The sequence below is a fragment of the Ciconia boyciana genome, chromosome 29 (genome assembly GCF_034638445.1).
Source record: "Ciconia boyciana chromosome 29, ASM3463844v1, whole genome shotgun sequence".
NCBI classification, from domain to species: Eukaryota; Metazoa; Chordata; class Aves; order Ciconiiformes; family Ciconiidae; genus Ciconia; species Ciconia boyciana.
Window position 1 is genome coordinate 687,194 of NC_132962.1, and position 13,599 is coordinate 700,792.

General features: G+C 67.4%; 1 protein-coding gene across 1 annotated transcript in view; it reads left to right on the forward strand.

Moving 5' to 3' along the window:
• SYNGAP1 (synaptic Ras GTPase activating protein 1) overlaps positions 1-13,599 on the forward strand; it is a 34,181-nt gene that overhangs the window by 888 nt on the left and 19,694 nt on the right. Inside the window, exons 2-5 of the mRNA XM_072847844.1 lie at positions 779-900; positions 994-1,099; positions 8,788-8,885; positions 12,498-12,619. Of these exons, the coding sequence (XP_072703945.1) occupies positions 779-900; positions 994-1,099; positions 8,788-8,885; positions 12,498-12,619 (448 nt within the window). The remainder of the gene's footprint in view (positions 1-778; positions 901-993; positions 1,100-8,787; positions 8,886-12,497; positions 12,620-13,599) is intronic.

Sequence of the window (13,599 nt, forward strand, 5' to 3'; positions counted from 1 at the left end):
CGGGGGACCCCGGCATCCCCGGGGGGGGGCGGTGGGGGGGGACACCCCGGTGTCCGGTCCTCGTGTATCCGCCCCCCCCAGCGTGGGAGGCCGCGGGGACCCAGGCGGCCGGGCCTTGCCCATCCCCCCCCCCCCCCCCCCCCCTTCCCCCTCTATGGGTGCTCTGAGGGACCCAGGGGGGTGGGGGTGGGGGTGGGGGAGGACCCAGTCATCCAGACCCTCACCCCCAGCACCCCAAGTGGGGACCCAGGGGTTTTGGGGGGGGAACACCCAGGATGTGCGGGCCTCGTGCATCCCCCACCCTCGGCGTGGGAGGCCGAGGGCACCCAGCACCCCGAGTGGGCACCCAGCACCCCGAGTGGGCACCCAGGATGTCCAGGGGGGCACCCAGGATGTCCAGGGGGGCACCCAGGATGTCCGGGCCTCGTGCATCCCCCACCCTCGGCGTGGGAGGCCGAGAGCACCCAGCACCCCCCCCCCCCCCCCCAGCACCCCGAGTGGGCACCCAGCACCCTAAATGAGCACCCAGCACCCCGAGTGGGCACCCAGGCTGTCCAGGGGGGCACCCACGATGTCCAAAGTGGGGGGGGGGGACACCCAGGTGTCCAGATGGGGACCCCCCCTTTTCTCCCCCCCCCCCTCCGTGGGCTGCAGTTGCCTGAGCAACGCCGGGATGCAGAAAGTCCAGCACCCATGGGTGGGGGGGAGACAAAACTATGGGGGGAGGGGGAAGGGTGGCCCAGCAGTGACCCCCTCCCCCCTCTGCCCCTCCCCCCAGATGTGCGAGGAGCCCCCCTGGCCCGCGGGCCTTACGCCCCGTCGCCCTACGAGCGCCCGCCCTGGAACCCCCGGTTCTGCATCATCTCGGGGAACCAGTTGCTGATGTTGGATGAGGAGGAGGTGAGTTGGGGGGAGGGGGATGGGGGAGGGGGGGGGATCCCCGCCCCCCCCCCCAAAAAAAAAATATATTGGGGGTGACCCAAATCTTTCCAGATTCACCCATTGCTCATCCGGGACCGCCGGAGCGAACCGTGCCGGAGCAAACTGCTGCGCCGAACCGTCAGCGTCCCGGTGGAGGGGCGCCCCCACCCCGAGCACGGTACCGGGGGAGGGGAGGGGGAGGAGGGGGAGGAAGGACCCCCCACCTTGATCCCCTTTGGGGGGTGGGGGGTGGAGAGGAAGCAGAGCATCCCCCCCCCAAAGCTCTGCCAGCCATCCCATAATGCTCACTGGAGGCACGCATGGCTGCTCGGCAACCGTTGCTAGGGAAACCCCGCGGCGCAGGGAGGCGGCGGCTGGGCCGACCCCCCCCCCCTCCCCCATCCCTCCCCTCCGACCCCCCTCCCCTCCAAAGGGGACCCGGGGCCTTGACCCGACCCCTCCCCCCTCCTGACCATCCCCTCCCCCACTTATGGGGCCCGGCGTCCGCCCGGCCCCTCCCCCGCTTGACCCCTCCCCTTGACCCCTCCCCCACACTTGACCCCTCCTCCCCCTCCAAAGGGGACCCAAGCATCCGGGGCCTTGACCCGACCCCTCCCCCACACCTTGACCGTCCCCTCCCCCACTTATGGGGCCCGGCGTCCGCCCGGCCCCTCCCCCGCTTGACCCCTCCCCCCACTTGACCCCTCCCCCTCAGTGAACCCAGGCATCCGGGGCCTTGACCCGACCCCTCCCCCTCCCCTCCCCTCACTTATGGGGTACGGCGTCCACCTTGCCCCTCCCCCACTTGACCCCTCCCCCTTGACCCCTCCTCCCCCTCAGTGAACCCAGGCATCCGGGGCCTTGACCCGACCCCTCCCCCCTCACCTTGACCATCCCCTCCCCACTTGGGGGTCCCGGCGTCCGCCCCGCCCCTCCCCCCTTGACCCCACCCCTCCCCTCTCCCGGACGCCTGGGTCCCCTCCCCCCCCGTGGGTGCCCCGTGCGTGGCCTCGGGGGGAGGGGCGGGGGGGTTGGGGACACGGGGGGACACGGCGGCGCCCCTCCCCCCGCCCCTCCCCGCTTCCTCCCGGCGTTTAAAAAAAGCGTCGTCGCTCCCGGCGACGGTGGCTGGCGAAGCGTCGCCATGGCGACGGCGACAGCGCGGGGGGCACGCGCCACCCCCGCCACCGCTGCCACCGCTGCCACCGCCACTGCCACTGCTGCCACCGTCACTGTCACCGTCACTGTCACCACTGCCACCGCTGCCACCGCCACCACTGCCACCGCCGCCACTGCCACCGCCACCGCCACTGTCACCATCACTGCCACTGTCACTGCCACTGCCACCGTCACTGTCACCACTGCCACTGTCACTGTCACCACCGTCACCACCACTGCCACCGCTGCCGCCACTGCCACTGTCACCGCCGCCACCGTCACTGTCACCACTGCCACCATCACTGCCACCGCCACTGTCGCCACTGCCACTGTCACCGCTGCCACCACCTGCCACTGCCACTGTCGCCACTGCCACTGTCACCACTGCCACCGACACTGTCACCACCGTCACCACCACTGCCACCGCTGCCGCCACTGTCACTGCCACTGCCACCGCCACTGCTGCCACCGTCACTGTCACCACTGCCACCATCACTGCCACCGCCACTGTCGCCACTGCCACTGTCACCGCTGCCACCACCTGCCACCGTCACTGTCACCACTGCCACTGTCACCACTGCCACCGACACTGTCACCGCCACTGCCAGCACTGCCACTGTCACCAGCATCACCACTGCCACTGCCAGCATCACTGTCACCGTCACTGCCACCACCACTGCCACCGTCACTGCCGCCACTGTCACCAGCACCACCACTGCCACCGTCACTGCCACCACTGCCACCGCCACTGTCATCGTCACTGCTGCCACTGCCACTGTCACCAGCACCACCACTGCCACCATCACTGTCACCATGACTGCCACCACTGCCACTGTCACCAGCATCACCACTGTCACTGCCACCGCCACTGCCACCATCACTGCCAGCACTGCCACCACCACTGTCATCATCAGTGCCACCACTGCCACTGTCACCAGCACCACCACTGCCACCACCCCCTGCCACCACCATCACCGTTGTCACCATCCACGGCCACCACCATCCTCACCGTCACCACTGTCACCACCACCAGGGCCACCACTCTTGCCACTGTCACCGCCATCACCGTCACCACGGCCACTGCTGTCACTGCCACCACTGCCACCGTCCACTGCAACCGTCCCCGTGGCCACCGCCGTCCCCACTGTCACCATCACGGCCACCACTGTCACCGCCACCGCTGTCAGTGCTGTCACCACAGCCACCACCACTGCCACCGCCACCACTGTCACCATCGCCACTGTCACCACGGCTGCCACCACCATCACCGCTGCCACCACTGCCACGGCCACCACTCTGTGTCACCGCTGCCACCACTGCCACAGGCACTGTCCCCATTGCCACCACTGCCGCCACCGCCACCATCACCAGTGCCACCAGTGTCACCATCCCCACTGCCACCACTGTCACCGCCACCAGTGCCACCAGTGTCACTGTCACTGTCCCCACTGCCGTGGCCACCACTGTTGCTGTCCCCACTGCCACCACTGTCACCATCACCAGTGCCACCAGTGTCACTGTCACTGCCACCACTGCTGTGGCCGCTGCTGTCAGTGTCCCCACTGCCACCACTGTCACCACCACCAGTGTCACCACTGTCACCACTGTCACCACCACCAGTGCCACCAGTGTCACCATCCCCACTGCCACCACTGTCACCGCCACCAGTGCCACCAGTGTCACTGTCACTGTCCCCACTGCCGTGGCCACCACTGTTGCTGTCCCCACTGCCACCACTGTCACCATCACCAGTGCCACCAGTGTCACTGTCACTGCCACCACTGTCGTGGCCGCTGCTGTCAGTGTCCCCACTGCCACCACTGTCACCATCACCAGTGTCACCACTGCCACCACTGTCACCACCACCAGTGCCACCAGTGTCACTGTCACTGTTGCCACTGTCCCCACTGCCGTGGCCACCGCTGTTGCTGTCCCTACTGCCACCACTGTCATCACCACCAGTGCCACCACTGCCACCGCTGTCACCATCACTGCTACCACCAGTGCCACCAGTGTCACTGTCCCCACTGCCACCACTGCCATGGCCCACCGCTGTGTCCCCACTGCCACACTGTCACTGTCACCAGTGCCACCAGTGTCACTGTCACTGTCCCCGCTGCCACTGCTGTCACTGCTGCCACCGCCGCCACTGTCACCAGTGCCACTGCTGCCGCCGCCACTGTCACTGTCCCCACAGCCACCACTGTCCCCATCACCACCGCCAGTGCCACCACTGTCACCATCACCACTGCCACCAGTGTCACCACAACCAGTGCCACTGCTGCCACCACCGCTGTCGCTGTCACCACTGTCACCACTGTCCCCACCACCATCACCAGTGCCACCAGTGTCACTGTCCCCACTGTCACTGCCACCACCACCACTGCCACCGCTGTCACCATCACCACTGCCACCACTGTCACTGTCCCCACTGCCACCGCTGTCACCATCACCACTGCCGATGCCACCAGCGTCACTGTCACTGTCCCCACTGCCACATCTGTTACCGCCACCACTGTCACCAGTGCCACCAGCGTCACTGTCACTGTCCCCCCAGCCACCACTGTCATCACCATCACCATCACCAGTGCCACCAGTGTCGCTGTCCCCACTGTCACTGCCACCACCAGTGCCACCGCTGCCACCACCACCACTGCCACCAGTGTCACCACCACCAGTGCCACCGCTGCCACCACCGCTGTCGCTGTCCCCCGTGGGACCGTGGTGGCACCACCGCGGGTGTCACCGGGGGGTCGTGTCCCGTGTCCCGTGTCCCGTGTCCCCCCCCCCCTCCCCCGCCCCCCCGGTCCCGCGAGGTCCCACGGGGAGGGGGGGGGGGAGGGGACCCGCACGGCCACGAGCCCTCGCGCGCGGCGGCGGGGCGTGGCCACGTCTCCCCGGCAACGCCGCCCCGCCCCCTCCCCGGACCCCGCCCCTCCCCCCCTCGCCACGCGCCGGGGCGGTGCCGCGCGGTGCCGCGCGCGCCCGAGGTGAGAGCGGGGAGAGGGGAGGGGAGGAGGGGGCAGGGCCGGAGGCGCGCGCGGCGGGGGCGGAGCGTGCGCGCGCGGGGCGGTGGCGGCGGCGGCAGGAGCGGCGGGGGTGAGTGTGCAACGGCGGGGGCGAGCGTGCAACGGCCGGGGGCGAGCGTGCAAAGCCCCGGGGGCAGGCGTGCAACGGCGGGGGCGGCGGTGAGCGATGCAAGGGCGGGGGCGAGCGTGCACGCTTGCAGGGGCGAGGGGAGCGTGCAGGGCTGGCAGTGAGTGTGCAAGGCTCGGGGGTGACGGGGAGCGTGCAGGGCTGGGGGTGAGTGTGCAAGGCTGTAGGGGCGAGGGGGAGCGTGCACGGCGCTGGGGGCGCGTGTGCAAGGCTCGGGGGTGACGGGGAGCGTGCAGGGCTGGCAGTGAGCGTGCAAGGCTCTGGGGGTGACAGTGAGTGTGCAAGGCTGTAGGGGCGAGGGGGAGCGTGCAGGGCTGGGGGGGGAGCGTGCAAGGCTGTAGGGGTGACAGGGAGTGCGTGCAGGGCTGGCAGTGAGCGTGCAAGGCTCGGGGGGTGACAGTGAGTGTGCAAGGCTCTGGGAGCGACAGGGAGCGTGCACAGCTCGGGGGTGAGCGTGCAGGGCTGGCAGTGAGCGTGCAAGGCTCGGGGGGTGAGCGTGCACGGCTCAGCGGGGACAGGGTGTGCATAGCCGGGGGGTGAGCGTGCACGGGCTAGGTGTGCCCGGGAGCGTGCACGGCTGGGGACGAGCGTGCCCAGCTCCCAGGCATGAGTGTGCACAGCTGAGAGTGAGCAGGAGCGTGCAGGGCTCGGGGGAGTGAGCGTGCACGGCCGGAGCGTGCATGGCTTCACAGGTGAGCGTGCACAGCTCCAGGGGTGAGCGTGCACGGCTCCGGGGCTGACACCGAGCGTGCACGGCCGGGGCTGAGCGTGAGCGTGCAAAACTCAGGTGGTGAGTGTGGGCATGCACGGCCGGGGGTGAGCGTGCACGGCTCAGAGGGGGATCGTGCACGGCTTGGGGGTAACGGCGAGCGTGCAGGGCCTGGGGTGAGCGTGCACGGCTCAGAGGGTGAGTGTGCAAAGCTGTCAGGGTGAGTGTGCGCAGCTCCGGGTGAGCGTGCACGGCTCTGAGAGTGAGTGTGCACAGCTCCAGGTGAGCGTGCACGGCTCGGGGGGGAGACTATGGCTCGGGGGTGAGAGTGAGCGTGCACGGCCTGGGGTGAGTGTGCATGGCTCCTGGTGCGAATGTGAGCGTGCACGGCCTGGGGTGAGTGTGCACGGCTCCTGGGGTGAGCGTGAGCGTGCACGGTCTGGGGTGAGTGTGCACGGCTCCCGGGGTGAGCGTGAACATGCACGGCCTGGGGTGAGTGTGCACGGCTGGAGGCGAGCGTGCATGGCCCAGGGTGAGTGTGCACAGCTCCAGGAGCGAGCGTGAGCGTGCACGGCCCGGGGTGCGTGTGCACAGGCTGGGGTGAGCGTGCATGGCAGCGGGGTGAGCGTGCACGGCTCCGGGGCTGAGTGTGAGCGTGCACGGCCTGGAGCGAGCGTGCACAGCCAGGGCCAAGCGTGCACGGCTCCAGGGGTGAGTGTGAACGTGCACGGCCCGGGGCGAGCGTGCAAGGCCTGGGGTGAGCGTGCAAGGCCCGGGGTGAGCGTGCAAGGCCCCGGGGTGAGCGTGCAAGGCCCGGGGTGAGCGTGCGAGACCCCGGGCGAGCGTGCAAGGCCCCGGGCTGAGCGTGCATGGCTGTGGGGGTGAGCGTGAGCGTGCAAAGCCGGGGCTGAGCGTGCCCCCAGCCCCGTGCTCACGACCGCCCGAGCGTGCCCCCCACCTCGCCGCTCCTGCCCCCCCCCCCCCCCGCCCCATCACCCCGGTGTGCGCGTGGCACACGCGTGTGCGAGGCGTGCGGGGATGCGGCCGGGGGCCGGTTCCCCCCCGGGCGCCCGTGGGCCTCGTGGGGGGCCCCCGGGGCGGCTCTAGGGTGGGGGAGGCGCCATGTGGGGCCCCCCCCAGCCGGGCCCCCCCTGGGCGCTGCGGGGCACCCTGGGGCCCCCCGGCACCCGCCTCAGCCTGGAGGGCGGCAGCAGGACCGTGGCCGGTAGGAACTGGGGGGGGGGGAGTGAGGGGGGGTTTGGGGGGGGGACACACAGGGCTGAGGGGACCCCAAGATTGGGGAGAGAGTTTGGGGGGATGTCGGGGGGGCAGAGTTAAGGGGATTTGGGGGGCAGAATTTGGGGGGCAGAGTTAAGGGGATTTGGGGGGCAGAATTTGGAGGGGGCAGAGTTAAGGGGATTTGGGGGGCAGAATTAGGGGGACCCCAAGGTTGGGGGCAGAGTTTTGGGGGGATGTCAGGGGGGCAGAGTTAAGGGGATTTGGGGGGGCAGAATTTGGGGGGCAGAGTTAAGGGGATTGGGGGGCAGAATTTTGGGGGGCAGAGTTAAGGGGATTTGGGGGGGCAGAATTAGGGGACCCCAAGGTTGGGGGCAGAGTTAAGGGGATTTGGGGGGGACACAAAGTTTGGGGGGTATCAGGGGGCAGAGTTAAGGGATCCCAGGGCTGGGGGCAGAGTTAAGGGTATATTGGGGGGGGGCAGAGTTTGGGGGACCCCAAGGCCAGGGGCAGAGTTAAGGGGATTGGGGGGGCAGAATTTGGGGGTCGGGGGGGCAGAGTTAAGGGGACCCCAGGGGCAGAGTTAAGGGTATTTGAGAGGGGCAGAGTTAAGGGGATATGGGGGGAAGCGTTAAGGGGGTGTCAGGGGGGCAGAGTTAAGGGGACCCCAAGATTGGGGGCAGAGTTTGGGGACCCCAAAGCCAGGGGCAGAGTTAAGGGGATTTGGGGGGGGGGCAGAGTCTGGGGGGTCTTGGGGGGCAGAATTAGGGGGACCCCAAGGGCCAGGGCCAGAGTTAAGGGGATATTGGGGGGTGTCAGGGTTAAGGGGGTTTTGGGGGCCAAAGTTGGGGGACCCCAGGGCTGGGGGCAGAGTTAAGGGGATGGGGGGCAGAGCTAAGGGGAAAATGGGGGTCTCGGGGGGGGCAGAGTTAAGGGGACCCCAAGGCCAGGGGCAGAGTTAAGGGGATATTTTGGGGGGGGGCAGAGTTTGGGGGACCCCCGGAGCGCAGGGACATCCCTTGTTTTTGGCGGGGGGGCCGGGAGGGGGCCCGGGGGTGACGTCGGTGATGGGGGAGGGGCAAGGGGAGGGGCAGAGGGATGGGGGAGAGGGCGAGGGGACCCCGGGGGCTGCTGGGAGGTGGGGGGGAGGATGGAGGGAGGGAGGCCCTCAGGGCCCTCCCCGATACTGGGGTGACCCCATGCCCCCCCATACCCTTCCTAGGGTGCCTGGGCCCCCAAATCCTCCCCGGATGCCTGGGTCCCCCCGGACGCCTGGGCCCCCAAATCCTCTCCAGACACCTGGGTCCCCCAAATTCTCCCAGGATGCAGAAATCCCCCCCCAGGACTCCTGGGTTCCCCAAATGCCTGGGTCCCCCAAATTCTCCCTGCACGCCTGGGTCCCCCAAATCCCTCCCAGGACACCTGGGGCCCCCAAATCCTCCCCGGATGCCTGGGTCCCCCCCAAATCCCTCCCAGGACACCTGGGGCCCCCCTGCCCCAGCGGGTGGATGTTGGGGGGCGGGGGGGATGTGGGGGTGTCCCCTGTCCCGTCCCCCCTCCTTGTCCCCGCTGTCCCCTCAAGCTCCTGTCCCCCCTCGCCCCCCCAGATTACCACGGCGGCCGCTCCCGCAGGAAGAGCGTCCCCGGGGGGAAGCAGTACAGCATCAACATGGACGCCCCCCCCGCACCCCCCTTCCGGCCCTCGGTGAGCACACGCCTGTCGCCACGGTTACCCCGTCCCGCACACGCCTGTCGCCATGGTTACCCTCATCCCAAACACGCCTGTCGCCGCGGTTACCCTCATCCCACACACGCCTGTCGCCATGGTTACACTCATCCCGCACACGCCTGTCGCCACGGTTACCCCGTCCTGCACACGCCTGTCGCCATGGTTACCCTCATCCCGCACACGCCTGTCGCCGCGGTTACCCTCATCCCACACACGCCTGTCGCCATGGTTACCCTCATCCCGCACACACCTGTCGCCACGGTTACCCCGTCCTGCACACGCCTGTCGCCATGGTTACCCTCATCCCGCACACGCCTGTCGTCATGGTTACCCTGTCCTGCACACGCCTGTCGCCGCGGTCACCCTCATCCCGAACACGCCTGTTGCCGCGGTTACCCTCATCCCACACATGCCTGTCGCCATGGTTACCCTCATCCTGCACACGCCTGTCACCACGGTTACCCCGTCCTGCACACGCCTGTCGCCATGGTTACCCTCATCCCACACATGCCTTTCACCATGGTTACCCTCATCCCGCACACGCCTGTCGCCACGGTTACCCTCATCCCGCACACGCCTGTTGCCACGGTTACCCCATCCCGCACACACCTGTCGCCATGGTTACCCTCATCCCGCACACGCCTGTCGCCATGGTTACCCCGTCCTGCACACGCCTGTCGCCGCGGTCACCCTCATCCCGAACACGCCTGTTGCCGCGGTTACCCTCATCCCACACATGCCTGTCGCCATGGTTACCCTCATCCCGCACACGCCTGTCGCCATGGTTACCCCGTCCTGCACACGCCTGTCGCCGCGGTCACCCTCATCCCGAACACGCCTGTTGCCGCGGTTACCCTCATCCCACACATGCCTGTCGCCACGGTTACCCTCATCCCGAACACGCCTGTCGTTGCGGTTACCCTCATCCCGCACACGCCTTTCACCATGGTTACCCTCATCCTGCACACGCCTGTCGCCACAGTTACCCCGTCCTGCACACGCCTGTCACCGCGGTCACCCTCATCCCGCACACACCTGTCGTCATGGTTACCCTGTCCTGCACACGCCTGTCGCCACGGTTACCCTCATCCCACACATGCCTGTCACCGTGGTTACCCTCATCCTGAACACGCCTGTCGCCGCGGTTACCCCGTCCTGCACACGCCTGTTGCCACGGTTACCCTCATCCCGCACACGCCTGTCGCCGCAGTCACCCTCATCCCACACACGCCTGTCGCCGTGGTTACCCTCATCCCGCACACGCGCGTTGTCGTGGTTACCCGGGTCCTGTGCACATATGTTGCCGTGGTTACCCCATCCTGCACATGTGTGTTGCCGTGTTTACGCCATCTTGCAAACGTATGTTGCCATGGTTACTCTGGTCCTGCGCACGTCTGTTGCCGTGGTTACGCCGTCCTGCACACGCGTGTGGCCCCGGTTACGCACGGTTACCCTGGTCCTGCACATGTATGATGCTGCCATGGTTACCCCGTCCCGCACATGCGTGTCGCCATGGTTACCCCATCCTGCACACACGTGTTGTCGTGGTTACCCTGTTCCTGCACACGTATGTTGCCGTGGTTACCCCATCCTGCACATGTATGTTACCGTGGTTACGCCATCCTGCAAACGTGTGTTGCCATGGTTACTCTGGTCCTGCACACGTCTGTTGCCGTGGTTACCCCGTCCTGCACACGCGTGTGGCCCCGGTTACACACGGTTACCCTGGTCCTGCGCATGTATGTTGTTGCCATGGTTACTCTCACCCAGCACACGCCTGTCGCCATGGTTACCCCATCCTGCACACGCCTGTCGCCACGGTTACCCTGGTCCCACACGTGTACGTTGCCAGGGTTACCCCGCTCCTGCGTGCACACCCCAACGTGGTTACCCTGCTCCCATGTTGCCATGGTTACCCCGCTCCCGCACACGTCTGTTGTCATGGTTACCCCGCTCCCATGTCTCCGTGGTTACCGTGGCACACGCGTGTCCTCGGGGTTGCCCTCGTTGCACACACGTGTGTGGCCGCAGTTACCCTCGTCCTGCGTGTGTACGTTGCCATGGTTACCTGGCTCCTGCACGCACATTACCATGGTTACCCTGGTCCCACGTTGCCATGGTTACCCCGCTCCTGCCCATGCTTGTTGCCACGGTTACCCTGCTCCCGCACACACGTGTCATCGTAGTTACCCTGGCCGTGCGCATCCCTGTCGCCGTGGTTACCGGCCCCATGTTGCCATGGTTACCCTGGTCCTGCACATTCATGTCGTCATGGTTACCGTGGTCCTGCTCATGCCTGTCGCCATGGTTACCCTGGTCCCACGTCACCATGGTTACCGTGGTCCTGCTCATGCCTGTCGCCATGGTTACCATCACCCGCGTCGCCGTGGTTGCTGTGGTCCTGCTCATGCCTGTCACCATGGTTACCATCACCCGCGTCGCCATGGTTACCGTGGTCCTGCCCATGCCTGTCACCATGGTTACCATCACCCACGTCGCCATGGTTACCATGGTCCTGCCCACCCGCTGACCCCGCTCCCCTGTCACCGCCGTCCCCCCGCCCCTGCACACGCGTGTTACCATGGTTACCCGGATCCCCCATCGCCATGGTTACCCCCCCGCTCCTCCATATTCCTGTTGCCCTGGTAACCCTGGTCCTCTGCTCCCATCACCATGGTAACCCCGTGTCCTCTGCCCCCCATCGCCATGGTAACCCTGGTCCTCTGCTCCCCGTCACCGTGGTAACCCCATGTCCGGTGCCCCCGTCACCATGGTAACCCCGGTCCTATGCACCCTGTTGTTATGGTAACGCCGTGGCCTGGGCTCCCCGTTGTCATGGTAACCCCCGTCCTATGCTCCCTGGTGCTGTGGTAACCCCGTGTCCTAGGCCCCCCATCGCCATGGTAACCCCGGCCCTGTGCCCCCATCACCATGGTAACCCCATGTCCTCTGCCCCCATCACCATGGTAACCATGGTCCTCTACCCCCATCACCATGGCAACCCCACTCCTCTGCCCCCCATCACCATGGTAACCATGGTCCTCTACCCCCCATCACCATGGCAACCCCACTCCTCTGCCCCCATCACCATGGTAACCATGGTCCTCTACCCCCATCACCATGGCAACCCCACTCCTCTGCCCCCCATCACCATGGTAACCATGGTCCTCTACCCCCATCACCATGGCAACCCCACTCCTCTGCCCCCCATCACCATGGTAACCATGGTCCTCTACCCCCATCACCATGGCAACCCCACTCCTCTGCCCCCCATCACCATGGTAACCATGGTCCTCTACCCCCCATCACCATGGCAACCCCACTCCTCTGCCCCCCATCACCATGGTAACCATGGTCCTCTACCCCCATCACCATGGCAACCCCACTCCTCTGCCCCCATCACCATGGTAACCATGGTCCTCTACCCCCCATCACCGTGGTGACCCCATCCAGCCCCATCGCCTCCGCGGTCCCCTGGTCCCCCGGCCCCCCGCCCTCCCCTCCCCCTTGGCCCCCCTTCCCCCCCGGCCCCCCTCCCCCTCTGCCCCTCCCCCGCCCCCCGGCCCCCCTCAGCCGCCTGTACCCCAGCAAGGCTTCCTGAGCCGCCGCCTGAAGAGCTCCATCAAGCGCACCAAGAGCCAGCCCAAGCTCGACCGCACCAGCAGCTTCCGGCAGATCCTGCCCCGCTTCCGCAGCGCCGACCACGACAGGTGGGGACACCCCGGGGACAACCTGGGGACAGCTCGGGGACACCTCGGGGACACCCTGAGGGACGCCTCGGGGATGGCGTTGGGGGCTCCCGTCGAGGCGCGGGGATGTTCAGGGTGTGTGGGAGGGTGGGGGTGGGTTGGGGGTGACGTGGGGACGGGCCGGTTGTCCAGGTGGCACCAGGGTGGCCGTGGGGACAGTCCTGCTGCCCAAGTGGCACTGGGTCAGGTTTGGGGACAGTCCTGGTCTCTGGGTGACACCAAGCTGGGGACAGTCCTGCTGCCTGGGTCACACCAGGGTGGCCGTGGGGACAGTCGTGGGTCTCTAGGTGACACCAAGCTGGGGATGGGGACGGTCCGGCTGCCCAGGTGGCACCAGGGTGGCCATGGGGACAGTCCTGCTGCTCAGGTGACACCAGGTCAGGTTTGGGGACAGTCCTGTTCCCTAGGTGACACCAGGTCAGGTTTGGGGACAGCCCTGGTCTCTGGGTGTCCCCAGGGTGGCCATGGGGACAGTCCTGCTCCTCCGTGTCCCCAGGCTGGGCACAGGGACGTCCCCGTTCCCTCATTGTCCCCAAGGCATGCCGGGTGGCCACTCCGAGTGTCCTCCAGCCGGACACAGGGACAACCCCCCGTGTGGGGCAGGTCCCCAATGTCCCCATGTGGGGCAGGTCCCCCCTGTCCCCATCCCCACCTGTGGCAGGTCCCCAGTGTCCCCAATGTCCCCATCTGGGGCAGGTCCCCAGTGACCCCAGTGTCACCGTATGGGGCAGGTCCCCCATGTCCTTGTCCCCATGTGGGGCAGGTCCCCCCTGTCCCCATCCCCACCTGTGGCAGGTCCCCAGTGTCCCCAATGTCCCCATATGGGGCAGCTCCCCAGTGTCCCCAATGTCCCCATATGAGGCAGGTCCCCAGTGTCCCCAGTGTCACCGTATGGGGCAGGTCCCCCATGTCCTTGTCCCCACATGGGGCAGGTCCCCCCT